This window comes from Halichoerus grypus, chromosome 5 (assembly GCF_964656455.1).
Source record: "Halichoerus grypus chromosome 5, mHalGry1.hap1.1, whole genome shotgun sequence".
Taxonomy (NCBI): Eukaryota; Metazoa; Chordata; class Mammalia; order Carnivora; family Phocidae; genus Halichoerus; species Halichoerus grypus.
Window position 1 is genome coordinate 85,131,707 of NC_135716.1, and position 23,045 is coordinate 85,154,751.

The 23,045-nt window shown below is 40.9% G+C and overlaps 1 protein-coding gene and 1 non-coding gene across 6 annotated transcripts in view; one reads left to right on the plus strand and one right to left on the minus strand.

Annotated features, from left to right (window-relative positions):
• Window positions 1–22,757, minus strand: part of PIP5K1A (phosphatidylinositol-4-phosphate 5-kinase type 1 alpha) — a 38,689-nt gene extending 15,932 nt beyond the window's left edge. For 2 of the 5 annotated variants that reach the window (XM_078072453.1, XM_078072454.1), the window contains exons 1-5: window positions 22,243–22,757; window positions 12,709–12,747; window positions 3,730–3,761; window positions 1,891–1,971; window positions 136–266 (exon numbers count right to left, since the gene is read on the minus strand). In XM_078072453.1, coding sequence (XP_077928579.1) covers window positions 136–266; window positions 1,891–1,971; window positions 3,730–3,761; window positions 12,709–12,747; window positions 22,243–22,324 — 365 coding nt within the window. In that variant the 5' untranslated portion in view covers window positions 22,325–22,757. The remainder of the gene's footprint in view (window positions 1–135; window positions 267–1,890; window positions 1,972–3,729; window positions 3,762–12,708; window positions 12,748–22,242) is intronic. The other 3 variants (XM_078072455.1, XM_036118698.2, XM_036118700.2) reach the window with 2 other exon arrangements.
• LOC118552391 (U6 spliceosomal RNA) lies at window positions 9,215–9,321 on the plus strand. Its single transcript, XR_004925510.1, has one exon. It is a non-coding gene; the product is annotated as a U6 spliceosomal RNA (small nuclear RNA).
• Window positions 22,758–23,045: the final 288 nt, after the last annotated feature.

The following is a 23,045-nucleotide window of genomic DNA, read 5'->3' on the forward strand; positions in this document are numbered from 1 at the left end:
ATCACCCCAAGATCAAGTTAAGGAATGGACATTGGGCACATGCCTAAATTAGACCTGAACCTCTAAAACTGGCCTGAGGTTGGTATGAAAAAGCCACACTTTCCAGGACATTCCCCTGAACATTAACCTCTGTACCTGGGGAAGAAGATACTTTCCACCACATAGAAGTCTTGCATGAGGACATCACGCTCTGGTTTGGTACTCAGGCTTCCCACAGTGTGAGTAATGCCTAATTGGATGGCACCTTTCAAGGCAGATGAGGTTGTCTGAGAAATAGAAGAGAAACGAGAGGAAAGTTTCCAGTATTAAATCTGATCAGAACAATAAAAACTCAGGAGGGAAAAGCCAGAAGCAGCACTCAAAAGCAAATGCCCTTCTAGTACTTCAGACCAAGTTAGGGCGATCCAATTCCTCCATCCTCTTGCTTTACATGGCAGTTAAGCCTGGTGAAGGTTGGAAGGGTATGAAGATACACAGTAGCAAAGGCAGGACTGTCTGAGTCAGCCTCAGCTAGGCAAGGTGTTCCTGCCTATCCATATCTATAGTTGGAAGCCGCTCTCCATATCAACATTTGGAAAATATGCTGTACTGAGAGAACAATCTTAAGTCTCATTCCAAAGATTCCTGTGTGCAGAGTATCTGGGTCTCTCCAAACATTTTATTCAAGAAATACAGAATGTAACTAAAATTTACTGATATTCTGATGGGACTACCTGGCTACAGAAGCTTCAGTCCTTTAAGGGAAAGCCTGACTGGTGTCCCAAGGACGACAGGGTGGCAAAAAAAGTTCCTAATTGAAGAAGAAAGCATGAAAGACTCAAATTATTTCTGAGAGAAGTGTTTAGATTTAAAATTATCACACTATGGTTAAAACACAAATTCAAAAGCCTCACTCTTACAATCATATGGGAAAATATCACATCATCTAGATCTGTGCTATGCAATACACTAACCACTGGCCACAGATGGCTATTTAAGTTCATTAAAATAAAAACTGAAAATTTGCCTTTTCAGTCTTACCAGCCACATTCAAGTATGACTAGTAGCTACTATTGGATAACACAGATTATAGCACATTTCAATCACTGTAGAAAGTTCTACTGGACAGTTTTGTTCTAATGATTTCCCTCATCCCCAACTCTCACCAACTATTAAATTACTTATATTTCTACTCAGTACTCATTAGGCACTAAAATGATAACTAGAGGGGTACCTGGCTGGCTCAGTCAGTAAAGCATATGACTCTTGATCTCAGGGTCATGAGTTTGAGCCCCATATTAGGGGCAGAAATTATTTTATTTATTTTAAGTAGGCTCCATGCCCAATGTGTGGCTCAAATTCACGACCTCGAGATCAAGAGTCGCATGCTCTCCTGACTGAGCCAGCCAGGTGCCCTGCTAGAGATTACCCCCCTCCAAATTATATATATATAAAACTAGATTTTGAAGTGTATGCCTCTCCAATAGGCCTAGAAACTAATCTTTTTGTCTCAATGTTCAGCATATAAATAGAGCTCAATAAATATCTATTGAATTGACAAGGGCCTTGAGCCCATTCCCAGAGAGGGTCAGGCCCCTGACAGTGCAAAAAAGGCAGAGAACACACACAAGAATTTATGTGGGCCAGAAACAGGAATCCAAGAAATCTTCACACCCTGTATCAAACAAGGTATAGACGCTCAATGGAAAGGTTGAACACTGTCCCTTGGAAAGCCTGAGCACCTCCCAAAGTGGTCCAGAACTGAAAGTAAACTCTAAAGTTCAAGTTTTATGATAGTTCTTGTGCAAAGGCTTAGGATATCAATAAATGAGACAAAATGTGGAGAATAATACCAAGGGGACAGAACTATCCCCTCCTGGAGTAAAATGAAAGGGTTCCACCCAGACACACCTTTTTATATGTCGTCTCTCCTGAGGAATCAACACCTCGGTGGCCTATTTTCTTGATGGGCATGCCAGAGGCATAAGGCACCTGGAAAAAGAAGAGTCAAAATTAGCACATGATCCCCATGTATACACCATACAGCTACCGTGACGGTACATTAAAACAAACTGAACACTCAACCCACCCGTTCTAGGTTAAGAACATTTTATAAAATCTTCACAAGACCCACACATCTTTAGTGTTGTTTCCCAATGAATTAACTGGCTAAAAGAACACAGAAAATTCCAAGGGACACATATTTCACTTTTGATCCTAAAAAAAAAGGACATAAAAAAATGAGTTACATTAAGGAAAAGTAGAAACAAGAGAACTATGAAACAGCTGCTCCACAAAAAAGAACAAACCTAGTTCACAAAAGCAAGACAGGTTAAAAGTAGTTCCACAGACCCCTTCTTTTTTCACCAGCTTTCTTCAGAAACTTCTACCCCTCTAACCTTCAACCTGACATGAACACTACCTGCTCAAAGTGCATTCACCAGTAAAAATGATCTAGCCGCTCGCAAATACAAGTACTGCAAGCCCGGGAATTAAAAAGCTGAGGCAATAAGATGAGTCCTCTGAGATAAAAGAAAAGCCCTTGGTGTCTTGAAGAGATTCCTGGGAACATGATATGGCTTTGTTTTCCACCCACAGGATTGCCCCTGAAATAAGGTAGGAGTAATACCAGTAGAGCGGAGCTTAGAAGGCTATTCCCCACATCAAGATGAAGCACAAAAGACGCAAAGGTATTCTTCATGATGTCAGTACTCATTAAGTTAATAAGCCAGAGGCAAAAAAGCCAGTGTAAATAGAGTGCATGATCTTAGGGCCTGATATCCAAGTTCTACTCTTCTTGCTAAGGCCCTTAAATGTCAGAAAACCCTTACTATATCATCTCAAAGATCTTAGAAGAGGTTCTAAGAGAAAAACCTAAAATCCCAGGCCAAAGGGGGCCTGCATTCTGAAACCCTGTCACAAAACCCCGTAGAAAGGCAAGAAATAAGAAAAGGCTTGGGAAATACTGAAGAAGAAGAAAGTTAAGCAAATGGAAGATATTCTGCACAGAAAAGAAAAACTTAGAAAACTAACATCATCTGTTTGGTTAAAAGAAGTTCTTCAAATTCACTGAAGCTATGCAACCAGGAGGCAGTAACAGCAAAACCAAAGAGTGGGCTTTAGTGCCAGATTGTGTGGGTTTTAATCCCAGCCTTATTAATTGTGTGACCTTGGGCAAGTTGCAGAACCTCTAATCCTCACTCTACTTATCTGTAAAACATGGATAGCAATGGTACTTAGCTCACAGGAGTGTTTACCGGATTAAATAAGAATAAAGGATACTTAAATTATTTACTCTTTGGTACACTACATTTGATACATTAAAAAAATGTTCAATCAATTACTATTGATTTATTATAATAATCAAACCTATTAATATCTATAATAAACTACAACAAAAGTAGTCATATAGGGACACCCGGGTGGCTCAGTCGGTTAAGCATCTGCCCTTCGGCTCAGGTCATGATCCAGGGTCCTGGGACCGAGTCCCGCATTGGGCTCCTTGCTCAGCAGGGAGCCTGCTTCTCCCTCTGCCTGCCGCTCCCCCTGCTTGTGCTCTCTCTCTCTGACAAATAAATAAATATTAAAAAAAAAAAAAAGCAGATGTATAATCTCTAGCTTACCAAAGAGATGTAAGAATCCCGCCTAGCTTCCAAGATCCAAGTAGGGGGAAAATAAAGATGTCATAAACAGGTATCCTTCTATCCCAGAATTAAAGTTTCAGAAATACGGTATCAGTATCAAACTCACCTCAGATGCCATGGATCTCTTGATTCCTGATGCTGTTAAAAGAATAAACAAAACACAATCAGAAGTGTACACACACACACTAGTGCCCACAATTTCTATCAAGCACACTGAAACAATTGGGGTTTGAGTCCAACTAAACCTGACAATGAGCTCCTGCCTCTTGCTCTGTGATACTAAATCCTTTCGGATAGGGATTTTAAATATCCCTTCCTCTTCTTCCTCCATACTCACAGAACCCTTATGCATATTCCATTCCTGTTCTAGTCCCTTTTCTTACTCAATTCTTCATATTGTTTTCCAGGAAATATATCTGTTCTTGATACATCTAACCATCAAGAGTCAAGAGGGTCTCATTTGATACCATGGCTGAAAGAGAAAGGGCGTAAGAAATACCTAGGACTCATTGGAGAGTCTAGGGCTTGATTAATAATTTTTCCTGGACAGCTAAAAAGGTAAGAACTTTCAGAGCATATCTATGGTGCTTTACTTCTCTATTAATTATTTCAGAAAAAAGGTAAAGAGTTGATCTATGGAGATAAAGCAGCTAAGGATGAGAAAATACAATGTCAAAATTATGAAGATTCTGCATCCCTACCTCCTCATCTTGATTTCTGCTGTAAACTCAACAGGAATTTGTTGGCGTTTACTTACTTACTAAAGTGAGTTTTACTTACCAAATATTTAATCAGGGCAGATGTGTAAGATAAGTGTGTGATTCAATCTCATAAGTATTATGACTTTTATCCATTTAAATTTAGGAAAGATAAATATGTTTACAAAGTGACTAAAGGAATATATCTGTAGAAAATCTACTCTGAAAGGTTAAATCAATTCTCAAGGGTTTGCCATCCCCATAACCTTCATCAGTGATCACACTGGAGACACATGACCACTCAGGAAGACAGACTGTCCCCCCACCCTTCATATTGGAAAATGCTGACTTTTATCTTCAAAGACTACTGATATATACCTTCAATCTAATTCTAACGAATTCAAAGAGAATAAAGATTAGCCACATTAAAGAAAATTAAAAAGAGGAGCCTAATGGGATGGATCTTCAATAACACCTGAGCAGGAAGATCCCAGTTCCAGTGTATGTATACACTGGATTATTGATGAGGCAGCAACACATGGGATTAAGGGCAATAAGGTGAAGCTCTAATTATGATTGTTTAAGACAAATAATCAAGGGCCCTTGGAATTTCAGAATATAGCTGGGCTCAGAGGAAAGGTTGTAACAATAGCCCTTAGTCGTACAGAGGCCACAGACCAAATATTTCTGTTACCGATAAGCAGAGCAGCAAAATTTCCTTCCCTATATTGAGTCAGGGTAGCAAAAAATGGGGAACAGATGGTTTTCATTCCTCTTCCCAAAATAGGAGGCAATGGAAATGTCATCTAGCTGTTAGGAAGATCTGCTGCATAAAATGACCCAGAAAATTGGAAAACCAGAAAAGCCCAATAATCTACACCCTTTATAGATGCTTCATCTTCAATTAGATCAACTTCAGCTGGGTAAAAAACGAGGTAAATTAGTACTGGAATCCCAAGCTAAAGATTCCAAGGAACAATAAGCCAGGATAACCCAGATTTATGATTAAAACGGCTACTGACTTACTATAAAATTTAAGGTGTCCATCAACAAAGGAAAAAAGGTCTAACCTTTTATTTTTTTTAAAAGATTTTATTTATTTGATAGAGCGAGCGAGCACTAGGCAGAGCAGCAGGCAGAGGGAGAGGAAAAGCAGGCTCCCCAATGAGCGGAGAGCCCAATGCAAGGCTTTATCCCAGGACCCTGGGATGATGACTTGAGCTGAAGGCAGACGCTTAACCGACTGAGCCACCCAGGCACCCCAAGGTCTAACCTTTTATATCTTACAACCTTTTAGCCAGGAGTCAACATGCTGAGCTATTTAAAAATCAGAAGACCTGGGTTCAAATCTGTTAGATCAGGCAAACTGTTCTCTATGCTTAACTAAAAAATGAACCTATATTAGAAGCCTTACAGGGGCACCTGAGTGGCTCAGTTGTTAAGTGCCTGACTTTGGCTCAGGTCATGATCCCAGGGTCCTGGAATGGAGTCCGGCATCAGGCTCCCTGCTCATCAGGGAGTCTGCTTCTCCTTCTCCCCCCAACGCATCCTCCCATGCTGGTGCTCTCTCTCTCAAATAAGTAAAATCTTAAAAAAAAAAAAAAAAAGAAGGCTTATGTAGGGGCCCCTGGGTGGCTGGGTCGGTTAAGCATCTGATTCTTGATCTCAGCTCAAGTCTTGATCTCAGGATTGTCGGTTCAAGCCCCACATTGTGGAGCCTACATCATCAAAAAAGTCTTGCGGGCGCCTGGGTAGCTCAGTCTGTTAAGCGTCTGCCTTTGGCTCTGGTCGTGATCCCAGCATCCTGGGATTAAGCCCTCATCAAGCTTCCTGCTCAGCGGGAAGTCTGCTTCTCCCTCTTCCTCTGGTCCTCCCCTCCACTTGTGCTCTCTCTCACTCTCGCTCTTTCTCAAATAAACAAAATCTTAAAAAAAAAAAAGTCTTATGAAAAAATTCGATGTGATAAGCTAAATCAAATGGACCATAATGTGCTATACAAATATATTCTTTCTATGTGATTTCTAAAGCAAGAGCAAAGTTGGGCTCACAGCAAGGTTTAATGTTCAATTACCTAGACCTTCAAGGAATTTTAATTAGCATCTCAAATTACTTGGCTCCTCCCAAACCCCTGAGCGGCCCCACCACCACCACACCCTCCTGCAAGTGCACACATGCAAGTACAGAATGACTGATTCTCACTGAGAAAATCAGTATGCTTTCAGTTGAGAAGACAAACACTGATTCTGGACTCCTTGGTCAGAGTTTGGCCTATCCCTTCCTTTTTTACCACAGAGGAAAAGGTTTGGAAGGGATCTGGCAGAACCAAGAAGGGCCAACATCCAGTCCTAGTCTGACAGTCTTATCTAGAAAATAACCTTCTCTGTACATAAGTAGTCACTAGATAAAGTTAAACAATGGAGAAAAAAGAGGCAGGTAAGTGATTTCAAGGCACAGAGTTAGTAAGAAAGCCCTATACCTCCCTGAAAAGCTCTACTTTGCTACCTTTCCTAGTTTTATCCCACAAACATGTAGCTCTAGGGCTGCTACACTCTTGCAAAGTACCCAGAACCAGGGTGAGAGGACTTCACTCAGTGGAATTTTGGTGCCAATTGCTTAGCTATCAGCAACTGCAAAGCTGGGATTAATCCCAAGGACACTTATGGCTGAAGCAGTTAGAACGATAACGGGATCTAAATGATGATGATGATGATGATGATGATGATGATGATGATGATGATGAAGAAGGGCACCTGGGTGGCTCAGTGTATTAAGCCTTGACTCTTTTTTTTTTTAAGATTTTATTTGTCAGAGAGCACGCACAAGCAGGGGGAGTGGCAGGCAGAACAGGCAGAGGGAGAAGCAGGCTCCCCGCTGAGCAGGGAGCCTGATGTGGGGCTCGATCCCAGGACCCTGGGATCATGACCTGAGCAGAAGGCAGACACTTAACCAACTGGGTCACCCAGGCGCCCCATATACCTCCAACTCTTGATGTCAGCCAGGTCATGATCTCAGGGTTGTGAGACAGGGCCCTGCATGGGGCTCCCCGCTCAGCACAGCGTCTGCTTGGGATTCTCTCTCCCTCTGACCCTCCCCCTGCTTACGTGCACACATGCACACGCTCTCTCTCTAAATAAAATTTTTAAAAAAATATAATGATAATTAGACCAAGTAACACAGGAGGAGGAGGAGAACAAAGACCTAAGACTTATTACTCTCTTCCTTGCCTGAAGTTTTGCTCCTGGGGCACAAATCTGAGCTCCAACCTACCACAGAAGAATGGAAGGGAAGAGAAAAATACCTAGAGTTTTACCAATGTTGCTGCTGTTAACACCCAAGTGGTCCAGAAATCCAATGAAGAACAGAGTGACATGATCTGCTAAGGCTGGACCACTTGGTCCAAGTCTCTGCCAATGAGAAACTTTTTTTTTTTTTGAAAGATTTTATTTATTTGACAGAGAGAGACAGACAGCGAAAGCAGGAACACAAGCAGGGGGAGTGGGAGAGGGAGAAGCAGGCTTTTCCGCTGAGCAGGGAGCTCGATGCGGGGCTCGATCCCAGAACCCTGGGATCACGACCCGAGCCGAAGGCAGACGCTTAATGACTGAGCCACCCAGGCGCGCAATGAGAAACTCTCTACTGGAGAAGTCCATGAGACTGAAGAGTCAACAGCATTGTACCTGTTCACCTCATAATGAAGCTTTCTCTCCTATTAGTACAGAAGGAGGAGGAAGAGGAGCAAAGGGCAGGGGAAGGAGAAGGGAGGGCGGGAGAGAGAGAGAAAAGACAAGAAGGCTAACTCAGCATGGCCACACTGGGCTTGGTAATGCCAGCCAGTCAATGTTCAAGGGAAATGAGATTCATCCCTATGAATAAGACCAGAATATTGTTGGGGCTGCCTGGGTGGCTCAGTTGGTTAAGTGTCTGCCTTCGTCTCAGGTCATGACCCCAGGATCCTGGGATGGAGCCTGGGTAGCTTGGGCTCTCTGCTCAGCGAGGAGCCTGCTTCTCCCTTTCTGTCTGCCCCTCCCTCCCTCGCTCATTCCCTCCTGCCTCAAATAAATAAATAATCTTAAAAAAAATAAAGAAGACCAGAATATTGTTCAGCAGAAAGTTGGTTTTCTAGCATCTTTGCGAAAAATATTCTCTGATAAGGATATATTATTATCTTATAATCCAAATCCACGATCCATATATATCATTCTCTTTTTGGATGGGGAAATAGAGTATAGGGCAGAGTTCTAATGTTAAAATTTATTTTACTTGGCAAAAAACCTTTCTCCTGAGAAATCAGAGACCTGCCTCTCCCATCTAAGCCAAAACTCCGAAGGATTATTAAAATTCCTACATGATCAGTCCACACCATGAAATGTAGCATGTGCTACAAAAGAGAGAGCACACTACCCAAGGTGGGGCTGGGTATGGAGGCTGACAGCTTGGCTTCTCCTCATTGGCTCAATTTTAACACCTCTCAGTACCAGTTCAATGCTGAATTATTTCTGCTCCCTCTCCTCATTCAATTATTCAAAAACTGATAATCTGTTACATGTCAGAACATTGCATAGGCACTATGGACAGAGAGTTTTATGTTCCTGACCTGGAGGAGCTCACAATTTTTTTCTGCATTTTTTGCCATCACTTGGGCATCTCCACATTCTCCTAGTTCTCCTTAATACTGGCTGCAAGATTAAACTGAACGGATACCTTTGTAGAAAGGGTATTTCTCTCCAGTAACAAAATTTTTATTTGTATAGCACTTTAAAAGCTTACAAATGTAGCTAATTTGATCCTTAAAACAACACTACAGGATATGGGAACCAATTAAATGAAGTACTTAAGAGATAGATCCACCAAATATAATGTATGACACTTGTTCGGATGCTGATTAGAAAAATAGTGCTCGCTTTGGCAGCACATATACTGACACTGGAACGATACAGAGAAGATTAGCATGGCCACTGCGCAAGGATGACACGCAAATTCATGAAGGGTTCCATATTAAAAAAGAAGAAGAAATTTAAAAAAAAAGTAGTTTAAAAGTTTCTGAGACAAGAGCCTCAAGAGGAGAAATTAAATAACCACTATTCTGTAGATGTGATGATGCTACTGTGTTATGTCACAAGTCCCTACCTCCCTTTCCCCCCAAAATACAGTCCTTATTTGTAGAAATAACATTCTGAAGCATTTATGCTGAAATCAGATGAAGACTGGGTTTGCTTTAAAACATTCCAGGGGGTGGAAGTGGGGAAATTAAGATGAACAGATGCAATAAGCTTCGCAAAATATTGCTGCTGAGTCTAGATGATGGGCACATGGAGGTTCTTTATACTGTTCTTTCTACTTTGTGTATGTCTGAAAATTTTTATAATTAAAAGTTTAAGGAAAAAATACCACAGAAGAAAAGAAAACAAGTCTGGATAATCAAGCTTCTTCATCTGAGTTGGCTTCTTTCTGAGAGGTTTTCTCTGGTAAAAGGAAGCATCAAGATGAAGCTCTAACAGTGACATTGTTTTTATATTGCACTAAGTTGGGACTCTTACTCATTAACAGGTCCTGGACCAAGAAACATTCTAAACAACTAGCTAATACTGCAGTACTAAAAGCAAGACATGAAGCCATCACAAACAGTCTGCATCAGAAAAAAATAATGGTTCAAATAACTTATTTTTGAGTGGGTCAAGGGATGATATAGAGCCAATCATGGCAACTCTGAACCCTAGTTCCTCTGCAGAAAGAAAATGTAAAAGCCCTAGAGAAGCAAAAACAACAACAAACCAAATCCTAGAGAAGCAAGGGTGTACTCACTTTGGTAATTTTGTTTCTAAAGATTTTTATTTATTTGAGAGAGAGAGAGAAACAAAGAGCATGAGCAGGGGAACCAGCAGAGGGACAAGTAGACTCCTTGCTGAGTGGGAAGCCCCGAGCGGGGCTCGATCCCAGTACCCTGAAATCATGACCTGAGCTGAAGTCAGATGCTTAACTGGCTGAGCCACCCAGGCACCCCTCTCACTTTGGGAATTTTTAAAAACTCTGGCCAGGCAAGCTCAGTCTGGCTGAAATCTATAGCTGCTGATGAAAGTTGATTTTTTTTAAAAAGATTGTATTTATTAGTTTAAGAGAGACAAACAGAATGGGAGGGGGAGGAGCCGAGGGAGAGGGACAAGCAGACTCCGTGCTGAGCACGGGGCTTGATTCCGGGACCCTGAGATCACAACCTGAGCTGAAATCAAGAGTCAGATGTTTAGCTGACTGAGCCACCCCAGGCGCCCCATGAAAGTTGGTTTTTAAACAAAGCAAGTTGAAAACTCAGCTCCTTCAGTCACAAATTAAGCTACTTGCCCATTGTCAAGCTAACAAATCAATTACCATTTATATTATGAAAAAAATCATCTGAAAGGGCCTTGAGATTTTTAGTCTAATCCTTTTTTATAAATAAAAGCACAAGCGTAAGGGATGTGCTCAAAATCACAGAGCAAAGATGATGACAGAGACAGAATGGGAATTCACATTCCTAATCCCCAATTCAACTCTTTCTTCTAAACAATCTTGTTTTCAATTTCCTGGCCACCTAAAGTCTAGGTGGGCCAAGAAAGCACCAGGGGAGCTAGAATGCTCTAAAAACTAAATAAATCTCAGAACTGCTAATAGACAATATGAACACATATTTTCTTTCCCTGAGGTACTCCCCTCCCTTGGGACAAGGAAATCTATTTTTCATTTTCACTGAAAGAGGATTAAGAGCAGAGTCCCTCCTTCAATTCCTGTCAATCTTTTTTTTTTTTTTTTTTTAAGATTTATTTATTTGAGAGAGAGAGAAAGAGAGAGCGTGCAAGCGAGCATGGGGGTGGGGGGAAGGGACAGAGGGAGAGAAAATCTAAGCAGACTTGGCACTGAGCATGGAGCCCGACACAAGGCTCGACGTGGGGCTCAATCTCCCGACCTGAGCAGAATACTTAACCAACTGCACCACCCAGATACCGCCCCCTCCATCAGTCTTAAGTTAACAGTAATGACAACTCTGTTCCTCTGGCAATAGTCATCAATGTTACTGGCAAAAATAGTAGGAAAATACCTTTCACTTCTTTTAGTGAGGTTATCCTTGTTCTGAACCAAATAATGCCTGTATTCTAGATCAGCAGAAATTTCTTTCAAGTCTGATTCTTGAAAGAGCAGTTTCACAGTTTTATAGATGTTAAGGTCCTCACTAGTAGAAAGTACCTTTTTGTCTTTGTAATAAAATATCAACAACTTTAACGGAGAAAGTTAAAGAGAAAAAAAGAGCCCCATTCATCTCAGGTTAAAGTTTTCTTTTTGGTGTTATGTGAGACCATGACTTGCTCTGATTAAAAGCACAAGGCTCTTATGATTATTGAATTTGCAGTGGACAAAAAGAGGGTATCTGACACACAAACTCTTTTTCGTTTTAGGGACCTTAGAATTGACTGCAGAATCAGTTACCAATCCTTGGCAATTAACCTTTTTTTTTTTTTTTTTGGCACATTAACTTCTAAAATATTTGCTAAGAGACTGAAAGAATCAGTAACTCCACATATTATGCACAGAAGAGCTCAGAATTCTGTTGTTTTTCTAGGAGAGCCAAGGTCAGAAGGGGAAATTGTCTTCTGTACTATTCTCTCCTTCACCAAGGAGTCCTGGTTCAGTCAGTACCCATTCAATAACAAACAGTTAATCTGGTTTAAAATCAAGTTAGTTCACACACGGTCTATCAGATTAGTCAGGGGAGCAATAATAGCATAGTGGGCAGAATTGTGGGCTCTGAAATCAGAACACCTAGGTGTGAATACTAAATCACCACTTACTAACTAGGCAACCTTGGACAAGTTAGTTGAAACTCTCTAGGCCTTGGTTACCTCATCTATAAAATGGAGAGATAACATGTTCCTCATAGGGTTGTTAAGAGAATTAAGTTATGTACAGCACTTAACATATAATAAATGCTTACAAATACTATCACTTATTATCATCATTATGAATTATGAAACCTATCTACAGGATGGGAAGGGTCAGGGGAAATGAGAGATGCAGCAGAAAGGGAAAAGAAGAAGAGTTGAGACTCATTTACTGAAACAAAAGGAAATGAAGTTATAGGAAGACTTTGAGAGAGACAAAAGGTAGTCAATTGATTCATATTATACTGTGGGAACTGTGAGAAAAGAAACTTCTGTGTTACGATAGCATCTTTCTTGGGGAGGGCAGAGAGAAATGGGAGCTAATGTCAAATAATGCTTGCAAGACATCCACAGCCTTCTCAGAAGAAGGCCATGTACTACCACTACAAAAAGTCTGCAATTGTTATGGGGAAGAGGAGTTGGCTTCTAGTCACTGCAAGGAGCTCATGCTTCTTCAGCACAGATACACATCAGATCTACCTCTCTTACGGTTGACCCCACAGCACAGAAAGTTGAAACCTAAATGAGGAAAAACAGAAAGTTATCACTTACTGCTGGGGTTCTACTTGCTTACAGCAGAATAAGCATATTAAAAAAAAAACTCTGAAATTTAAAATTATGAACAGGACCTAACCTGATCCCCAGCACCATACTGTGAAATGTAAAATGATTTTTTTGTAGTTCTAGGTAAACGTCCAAAAAACAAGAGGAGAAGTTCTGGCAGAAAAATTCCAAGACTGGTCACAAAATTTGTAAGCCAAATCATTTCACCCTGCAGTGATTTCATATTGGCAAAAAATTTTCAGGTACAAAATTCCTTTGCATACAGGCATCTACCCTTTCAAAAAATAATGCGTGTACATCTTATTTGAGGGTCTTCCACTCTTGAGGGTAATTTGGCAGTATCTAGCAAGAAGTCTTAAAAACATACATGTACAATTTGACCCAGAAGTGGGAATTTATTCTAAAGAAATAATCAAGTGGGCAAAAATGTATATACAAAGATATTTACTGCAGCATTATATATAAAAACTATTATTGGATAGATACTGTAACTGGAAAGAATCTAAATGAACAAAAGGAGATTGGTGACATAAATCTAGCCATAAAATGGAATATATAAGCCATTATTTTTATGTATATTTATGGATAGGATGTGGAAAAGAGTAAAAAAGAATTACATAGTACCATATTTTTGTAAAACACTTACCTATAAGTTCACTCACATTATTTATACACATTGAAAAGGTCCAAAAGATTATATGTCAAAATGTTTAAGTATAACTATCTTGAATAGTGGAATTAGGTTGATTTTCTAACTTTACAGATATCTATTTTTCCTTATCTATGTAAATTTTATATAAAAAATAATTACATCAATAATTTAGCAATTAAGGAAAAGAGATACACAGGGATGACTTTATTGTTGTGCTCTTTGCTATATACTCCATTTTCCCCAGTAAACCACTACTTGACAGTCCCACATATACAGACCAACATCACTCCCACCCCACACATTAACTCAAGCTCATTACAATCATATTATGCTGCTGCAGAGACATACTAGAAGAAAAAAATGTAAAAAGAAAATGTCCAGAATACCGCTGACAATCCCAAGCTACAAATACACATGACTCCTCTACACTTACTCTCTCTACCACGTATTACTTTGAGATGCTTGTACAACCTGAAACAAACTTTCATCAGCACGTATAAGAGATTCTCTCTGAAGAGGTTTATCTTTCATGTCCTCCAGAACATCAATATTCTCCTATAAAACGGGGAAACCTAATTTCAGCGTATCTCCTGGATACCAAACCCTGAAAAATATAAAAGATCCGCTAAATTATGAAAATAAGCTGGGAAACCTTTAATGTTACTAAAATAATTTCAAAGCAGCTGAACCAGTCAAGTGCCAAAATGGAAACAACCCAATTGATTCTTGCTAAAATACAACAATGAATCATCACACCACGTCACAGAATATTTTTCTGAGTAACTCCATCCTAGTCTTAAGGAAGGACTCCATTTTGGTCCTTGGCCCCACCCTAAATTGTGTTTCTAATGAAAAAGGTACTGGAGGGGCTGGTTTCTTGGCAAATCACCACTGTGACTCTCCATACATTTGCTTGCTACTATTGAACGACAGGAGATTAAGATTCACTATTGAGGGGAGGGAGGAAATGTAGAGGAAGGGAAAAATCATCAATATAATTCTGAGAAGTGTAAAAAAGGCAAACTTCAGAGGGAAATGAGTTGGCTTTAAAAAAGGAGATAATTGAAATAAAGATATTTCCAAACTGTAAAAACCTCCAAAATAAGAGTTGTTTTTCCCCCCAGTATGTGAAACAAAACAGAGTTGGCCTTAATACCAGAGCCTCTCCCTGCACTTTCAGAGCAGAAGCATTTCCGTCGGAGATGAAATGACATCATCCACCAGATGAGAAACTAAGAGGCAGTGTGTGACTGACTTCAATGTTTGAAGTACACATATAATTTGGGGATGCTAGAGGCTGGCCGGATGTGCATTCCTCAGACAACTGGAGTTTTGCCTGGGCAGGTCGTAGAGAAGCAATCCCAGAGACCCAGCTCAATACTACCGCACAAATGTGTCAATAATACCTACACAGAGCACAAAGCGATATAAGCAGACTTTTGGGGAACAAAATGCTAACTCTTAGAGGTTCTCTTGGTTGATCACAGAGAGAGCCAGAGGTTTTAAAAGGAAAAAAAAAAAAAGCAAAAGCAAAAACCCACACAAAACAAAACACAAACACAGTCAGCCCAGTTATCTGCTGCACTATCTGAAGCAATCTCTTTGGCCCTTGTTACCTTGAAATACTGAAAGCCATTTTAACTATACCCCTGCAGGTAGGAGGCACAATATGTTCTTCAAATGAAAATACTCAGAAATGTCTGAAATATCAGCTCACCTCCTGAGAATCTCAGTAGTGCTGAGTACTCAAAAACTTAGTGTTTAGAAACAAACAAAAAAGTACCATTATTACATCCTCCATAAGGACTAAACCAAGCCAATTAAGAAAACCAAGCCACATCCCAGAGAAAAACTAAATTTTGTTTCCTAGCAAGTGTCAAGTTTTCCTAAGGATCTTCTAGGAAAAAGCCAGAAAGACAAAGATGCTCCTAGAAACAAAAGCTCCAAAGCAATTTGATCTACCAGTCCTGGGGTCACCTCAGATAACAGCCAACTATGCAGCAAGGAATGAGCCACAAGTTCACTAAGATTCATCCTTTTCTTTTTTTTAAACTAAGACTCATCTTGATAATATACAACCTCAATGTAACACCTCTGCCACTAGTAATAAGCTCCCGAGGTTAATTAAAATAACTCTACATTTCCCTCTTGTGATAAACTTTTGCTTCTACAAGGCAAATTTCATGGTTCTCAGGTCTCAAATATGTATCTCTTGGCACTAAAACTTTGATCGAAAATATGGAAGGAAAAAAAAAAGTCTTCTTTAAAAGACCTGAGTCTCAGGGCACCTGAGTGGCTCAGTCCATTAAGCCTCTGCCTTCGGCTCAGGTCATGATCCCAGGGGCCTGGGATTGAGCCCCATGTCAGGCTCCCTACTCAGCGGGGAGCCTGCTTCTCCCTCCCTCTCTGCTGCTCCCCCTGCTTGTGCTCTCTCTCACTCTCTCTGACAAGTAAATAAATAAAATCTTAAAAAATAATAATAAATAAAAGACCTGAGTCTCCTGGATAAGCCACCCATGGCCAAGAAATATTTGGCATTTCTTGGCAAACTGCCACCTCTTATTTCCAAACCTGGCTCTATCTATCCTGAAAAGGCAATGACTCTTGCTGGATTGGAATGAACATGTTTCAGCAGAGAAAGTCTAATTTTAATTATATCATAATGAACATTAACTGCCCCAACAATGCACTTCAAGACAATTACAAGGAATATCAGAGATAGGTTACTTTTCCGTCATCCCTTTTATACAGGTTCTTGTCAATGAAAATTTAAAGTTTACCAGGCTTGTTTACCTATACTGTGCACAGGAAAGCTACTCTGCTCTAGCTAATTATGTTTCCTAAAAAAACCCTCTTCCCATTCTCTCCCTAGAACTTCCTTTGCTTACCTTCCCTTAGCCCACTTCCCATTAACATCACTGATCCTTTGGTATAGTGCTTATTCTGGGTTACTTCCATATTACTCAGTTAAGTATATAAGGCAAATAATAAGATATACTGAACTCCCCGCAAGAAACCTGCCTTCCTTACTTTTTGCCAAAGTCTTCCTCAGACTCAACAGAAAAGAGCCTTTTCTGGAATCAGATGTTTGCCAATTAATACATATTGTCTACAGGGGCACCTGGCCTGGCTGGCTGTCAGTACAGCATGCGACTCTTGATCTTGTAAGTTCACGACCCATGTTGGGTGCAGAGATTACTTAAAAATAAAAGCTTAAAAAAAATATATTGTCTACAGCCATTACAAACAGACTGGAATTTCACAGGAGGATAAAGAAAAATGACTGGGAGACAAAGTTTAAAAAAATGGAGAAGTTGAGGGAAAAAAAGTTCACTTCAAATAGTAAACAGTAAAAAGAACGATGGAGGGCGCCTGGATGGCTCAGTTGGTTAGGCAACTGCCTTTGGCTCAGGTCATGATCCTGGAGTCCCGGGATCGAGTCCCACATCGGGCTCCCTGCTCAGCAGGGAGTCTGCTTCTCCCTCTGACCCTCCTCCCTCTCATGCTCTCTGTCTCTCATTCTCTCTCTTGCAAATAAATAAAATCTTAAAAAAAAAAAAGAACGATGGAAGCTCATAGGAGATATGAACAAAACCAATCAACACATACTTAGAAACTAAACAATGCTCTTTTGATAGGAAAGGGTGGAGAAGTGAAGTGCAAAAGGGGAAATGGGCTAGGAAGGGGTTTCCTCTAGGAAATACCATCAGCCCAAACACTCTCTCTTTGAGACTGAATGGTGGGCTGGGGTTTGGAACACTGAGAAATAGAGATTCCCTCTACCAGGCTATCAGAAAATAGCATACTTCCTGAAATATACATTTATTCGTGATCAAGAAATACACCCAGGAAAAAGAGAGAAGAAAGTAACAACTTTGCTCTTGCTTTCTTTATGTCAAGTCAGAACATCCAAAAATTCTAGGAAAGAAAATATCCAGCTTAAAGGATAAAATAACCACCTTCCTTCTTTATCCCCAGTTCTGTCTTTGGCCTGGTGTTATCTCTGTTGTTCACTTCACAGGCTATAGTTTCCATTATATTATCGGAGAAAAACAGGCTAATAAAATATGTAATAACTAGTAGCTGGCACCTGTTTGAGAAAAGTTATCAATCAGAAGACTTTTATATCAACCCAGAACAGCATACAGAAACTAACAAGCAAAACATATTATTTTGATATCCAAAGCTAACTTATCAGTCCATTATTACCAATTACTATCAGATACTGAATACCTAATAAATCTATATAATCATACTTGACCGGGCTTGGGCAGCCATAGCAGAAATAAATGGTTAATCAGGGGTGCCTGGGTGGCTCAGTCAGTTGAGCGTCCGGCTCTTGGTTTTGGCTAAGGTCATGATCTTGGGGTCCTGGAATCCAGCCTAGCCTCGGGCTCTGAGTTCAGCGCGTTCAGCGCAGAATCTGCTTGAGAGTCTCTCTTCCCTCTGCACCCCACCCCTGCTTGTGTACACACCGCACTCTTTCACTCTCTCTCAAATAAATAAAATCTTTTTCAAAAATTAAAAAAAAAAAGGTTAATCAAAAACAATGACATTCTGATGTCAGTTTTCTGGCAAAATCTACAAGGGAACAAAAGAAAAAAAATGTCAAAACCCCCATGTAAAAAGCAAACAGAAACATTTCTTCCTACTTATAAAATGTCAACCAAAATGGTTCCTGGTGATATACCGACTACATGACATTTTGTTCTATCTTTACATTTCCAAATTTCAGTTTATCACTCTAGTAGAGTGGCTTAAGTTGTATTACTTTTCACTAATATGGAAGAATTGAAGGGAGAAGATCAGCCTACATATGTTTTACACTGGATACAAAGAACACAGACCAAAAAAACTACAAAATCCCTACCATTTGGTGTTATCAGATTAGAGCATAATTTACTGGTGAAGCTCTTCTAGAAAGAACAAAACCACCAGAATCAGGGACTGATGAGGCTGGCCCTTTGATAAAGGTCCCAAGCAAAAATGCTCAGTCCTGTGTCCTGTGGGGTTTCCCTCAGTAGTTAAGTAAAATACAGTCGGAAAGGAGCTGTAAAGTTACTTCCAAATCATTTGTGCTCATGATAAAATCATATAGGTGAAGGGTGACAATTTCAGAAATGTTCTGGTCTGAAGCAAAAAGGAACTACAGTTTCATGATCTTCTAATGTTTCAAGTGTTTTTTCCTTGGGGGAGTCACATGTGATTTTATCAAACAGCTCTTATTTCAGAGAAGCAGTATACACTTTAGCATTCTAACTTTACTTTCTAACTCCTTCAAACTTCAAATCAAGTCTCCAAAACAGAAACTCTTTACCCCCTTCCTGGTAGTAAAAAAAAAAGGGACTCAGTAGCTGATTTTAAGTTTTTTTTTGTTTTTTTTTTTTTTTTTAAGATTTTATTTTTGGGGCACCTGGGTGGCTCAGTCGTTAAGCGTCTGCCTTCAGCTCAGGTCATTATCTCAGGGTCCTGGGATCGAGCCCCGCATCGGGCTCCCTGCTCCGCGGGAAGCCTGCTTCTCCCTCTCCCACTCCCCCTGCTTGTGTTCCCTCTCTTGCTGTGTCTTTCTCTGTCAAATAAATAAAATCTTTAAAAAAAAAAAAAAAAGATTTTACTTTTAAGTAATCTTTACACAGCAATGTGGGACTTGAACCTACAACCCTGAGATCGAGTCACATGCTCTACCAACTGAGCCAGCCAGGCGCCCCTGAATTTCAAGCTCCTGATAAACTAGTCAAATTACAGATAGGGAAACAGACTCTCTGCACACTGGTGTGACAGATGGTCATACTGTCAACAGCACCTCTTCAGGGCTAATTTTATTTTTAAGTGGTGCCACTGTCCAAATAATAAGGATGGGGGAGAAAACCAAAGAAGGAATAAATTTCCTTTACACATCAAACAGCTGAGACTAAATGGCAAACTGCATCAATTTTTATTAACAAAGTATAAGAACAAACACATGATGATGACTTCTCTAAGCTGATACTCATTTATAACTGCCTCCCCCAAATCCAAACATGGTAATTACTCCAATGGGAAAAGATGTCAAACATCTCTTAAAACGTATGGTTTGATCTACCATCCGTATTTCACTTATCAGCAGTATAAAAGACCAGCTATGCCTTAATGGTGAAATAATCTATACAGGAACAACTGTTCTAAATAATCTGTCCTTCCTAATGTGAATGCCAAAAGATTTTGAGCCTCCAAAGGTTATGAGTGGCTTATATGAAACATTAGTCAATCTGTCCCTGAATCCTAACATTCTTACCTTGAATCTATTTTCAACATTGCCAACGAATCTTGCCTTTAGGATTTCAGAGTTTCACCAAAATTTAAGTGAGTTCAGCTAAACATCTAAGAACAATAAGCTGGTTTTAGAATGGTTACACACACACACACACACACACACACACACACACACACACCCATCTTGAATTTCTACAAGGCCAGCCTTGTTGCCTTTAACACTTTAGGAAATCATAAACCATCACTCATTCCTGTCAATGTCCTAATCCCCCTGGTACTATCATCCAGATAGAGCAACACTCACCTTCAGTCACAAATAAAACCCATTTTAAAAAAATTAAAATAAAAATAAATCCCATTTTTAATAGCCTTTTTTTTAGTATCAGAATCAAATATTCTATCCTCTTCAATCATATCCTTAAAATGAAATATTTTACCAAATTAAATTTACTAAGCCCAAACCTAAGTGAAAGTGCAGATACACAAATAAAGTCAACACTGTGTATTTGGACACAAAAATCCCACCAGGTTTTCAGGAATATTTACAAACAGAATTTTTCTTAATTTCTTAATCCAATTGTTTCAATATCTGTCAAAGAAGCAAAGAGGGAAGGTGTAAGAAACAAAAGTAAAAATAGGAATCTAAAACTATTTTTAGACATTTTTATACCTTGACTTCTCATATGAACATAGTAGAGTCAAGGAGCTGTAAGGTCCACTGAAACCTAATATTTTATTTTCTGGTGAAAACACAAGAGGACAAAAACATTTATGCAATCTGAATTACTAATCGCCAGCCCTAGGATCTGGCAGAAAACATAAAAACATAAAAATATCATACAGTGACATCTGAAAAAGATAGGAGGACTATCTGAAGCAGGAGCACAGATGGAAGAGGAGAAAGATGTATCAATAAGTGACAAAGAAATATTTCCTTTACTCCTAAATCTATCCACATGGCCAGTACGTCCATGAGATAGAGGCTGAATCAAATTTTAGGATATAAACACATGGCTTTTAAGGTTAACGTGGTTTCTAATAGAACACCTAACTTGATCGTTAAGTTTGAGGACTACACACAACCATTGTTCTTTCTGCACTGGGGAAGGAAAGAAAAGTTTTTAAATTAAGGAACTATTCTATAAAAAAAATCTGTCATTTTCCTTCATCCTTCACACTTAAAATGCAACATGAGTTGCTCTGGTCCTCTAATGCTTTTACAGGAAAGGTAAAAATCACCTCTCAAGAAACTAAAAATAGATGCACATAAATAAAACTGCAGCTTATGAAGAAGATATCTGTGATCATGTAGTTGTACTCATCCCAGCTGGAATATGAAAGGTGGAACCTTCTATTCAGCCAATTCAAAAGGTAAGGATGAAATCCCAGGCCTAAGGAAACATCAACATCTCGAGTACTGCATCCAACATCTGGCAGCCTCTCCTGTTCACAATTTAGAGGTAAGAGCCGCTGTGGAACACCAGACATTTCTGATGGAAGCTCTAGAACAGTTTCTGACTCAATCTCCACCCCTCTCCCCACGCTTATACACATTTGCCCTCCTACACACAATCTGTTGCTTTTCTGGTGGGCTCCTGGCCCTCCCTCAATCTCCAATAGTTTCTAACTACTTTGAGCTATGTTCCCTGGCTCCATTCTCCAAGTGCCAATTTCCTGATACAGCCTAAGCATTCTTCCAGTCCATTTCCTATTATGCAATATTCCCCCACAGCACGCAGAACCACCTCCCCCAACCACACCATCCTTCCCAGGCCTAATTTCCAACATAACCTCTCTCAGCCTGTACTGCATCATTCCACCTTCTCCATCTGTTTTTAGGGTCTTTTTTCCACCTTCCTTCAAAACGTTCCATTCCTTCCCAAAATTGGGCAGTCTAGAAATGAGAATCATCGAAGTAGGGTGTTTGATAGAACATATACGTGTGTACGAGTGCGTGCGCGTGGCGGGGGGGGGGGCACTAAGTGAGAAGGAATGACGCATGAAGGGGAGTCTCTAAGGAAAAAGATGTCTCAACTCCCACCCCCAACAAAATCCACAATTCCCTAACTCCGCAGCAATCGAAAGAAAGCGTCACATAACTCTTAAACATGTTTCAACTCCATGGCTTCTCTTCTACATTTTTATCAAATTAACCCCATAACTTGGATTCCACCTGCCTCTCACACTAATTCCTCTCTCTACTTATGAAGCCTCCATTTACTTTAGTTTTCTCCGCTCCTTTCGGTTTCCCTCTTACCCCCACCTTCAATCTCCATCCCTTCCTAACCCTACTACTTCAAGTCCTCAATTAGGTCTCCTCGAAGACAGCTAGTGTTTCTGACAGCCTCCCTTTCCTCAACCAAATCCATCCTTTCCTCACACTCCCCCTGTCCGCCCAGAAAGCCCTGCTATTTGAAAGCCCGGCCTCTGTCCTCCTTACCGGCAACTCCTCGGACATCCCCAGTTACAGGTGCCCTCCCAGGTCTCGCTCTCGTTCCCATCGCACAGCAGTCATCAGACCCCTGCCCACGCCCCGCCCTGATTACCTGAGGACGAGGCGCCGGAAGGGACCGCGGGATCCAAGGATGAAACCCCGGCCGCCGACGGCCCAGAGGAGGCCGACGCCATCTTGGCAGCCCCCTCCCCCTCAGCGGCCTCGCTCTCTTTCAATCGGGCTCTTCCTCTTCTCCGAATCGAATTTTCTCCACGTCTCTTCACAGAACCCGCGTTCTACGGGCCGCCTCCCTGCCCGCTCCGGGGCCTCTCTCAGACACGTCGGGCCGGGTCGTGAAACAGCTCAGGGCCGCACCATTTGGCTGGCATAGGGGAGAACTCCCGTCTCGCACCCTCTCCGCAACTTCGGCCGCTCTCCTCGGGAGCTTCTTTCCCCTTTCACAAGAGAGTAGGCTCAAGCCTCTGCCAGGGCCCCGCGTCTGAACCCAACCACACCTAAAAAAATAAGGGGGCGTGAAAAGTCCCAACGGAACGAATGCCCCTACCCCTCCTCCCTAGCCACAGCCTGTTTATCGCCCAACCCCACCGCTCCACTCCGGGTGGCTAGGGAAATCCGGGAACTGCGCATGCGCTTAACCTTTCCGGCGTTTCAGCCCACTCGAACGGGAAGAGAGGGAGTCCTTGAGAGCCAATCGGGGGGCTGCTATTGGTCATATGATGCGGGCTCCCCAGGCCCTAACGAATCCACCGGTCGAAGACAAGCCCTCTCCGACTGTAGACCGTCCCTACGGTGGCTCGGTGGGTCAATTTATATTCGGCTCTGCGAAAGGACCGCGTTGAGTTGCCGGAGCTCGAGATAAGTGAAGAGTCCGCCCGGCCGGCCCTCAATTTTAGA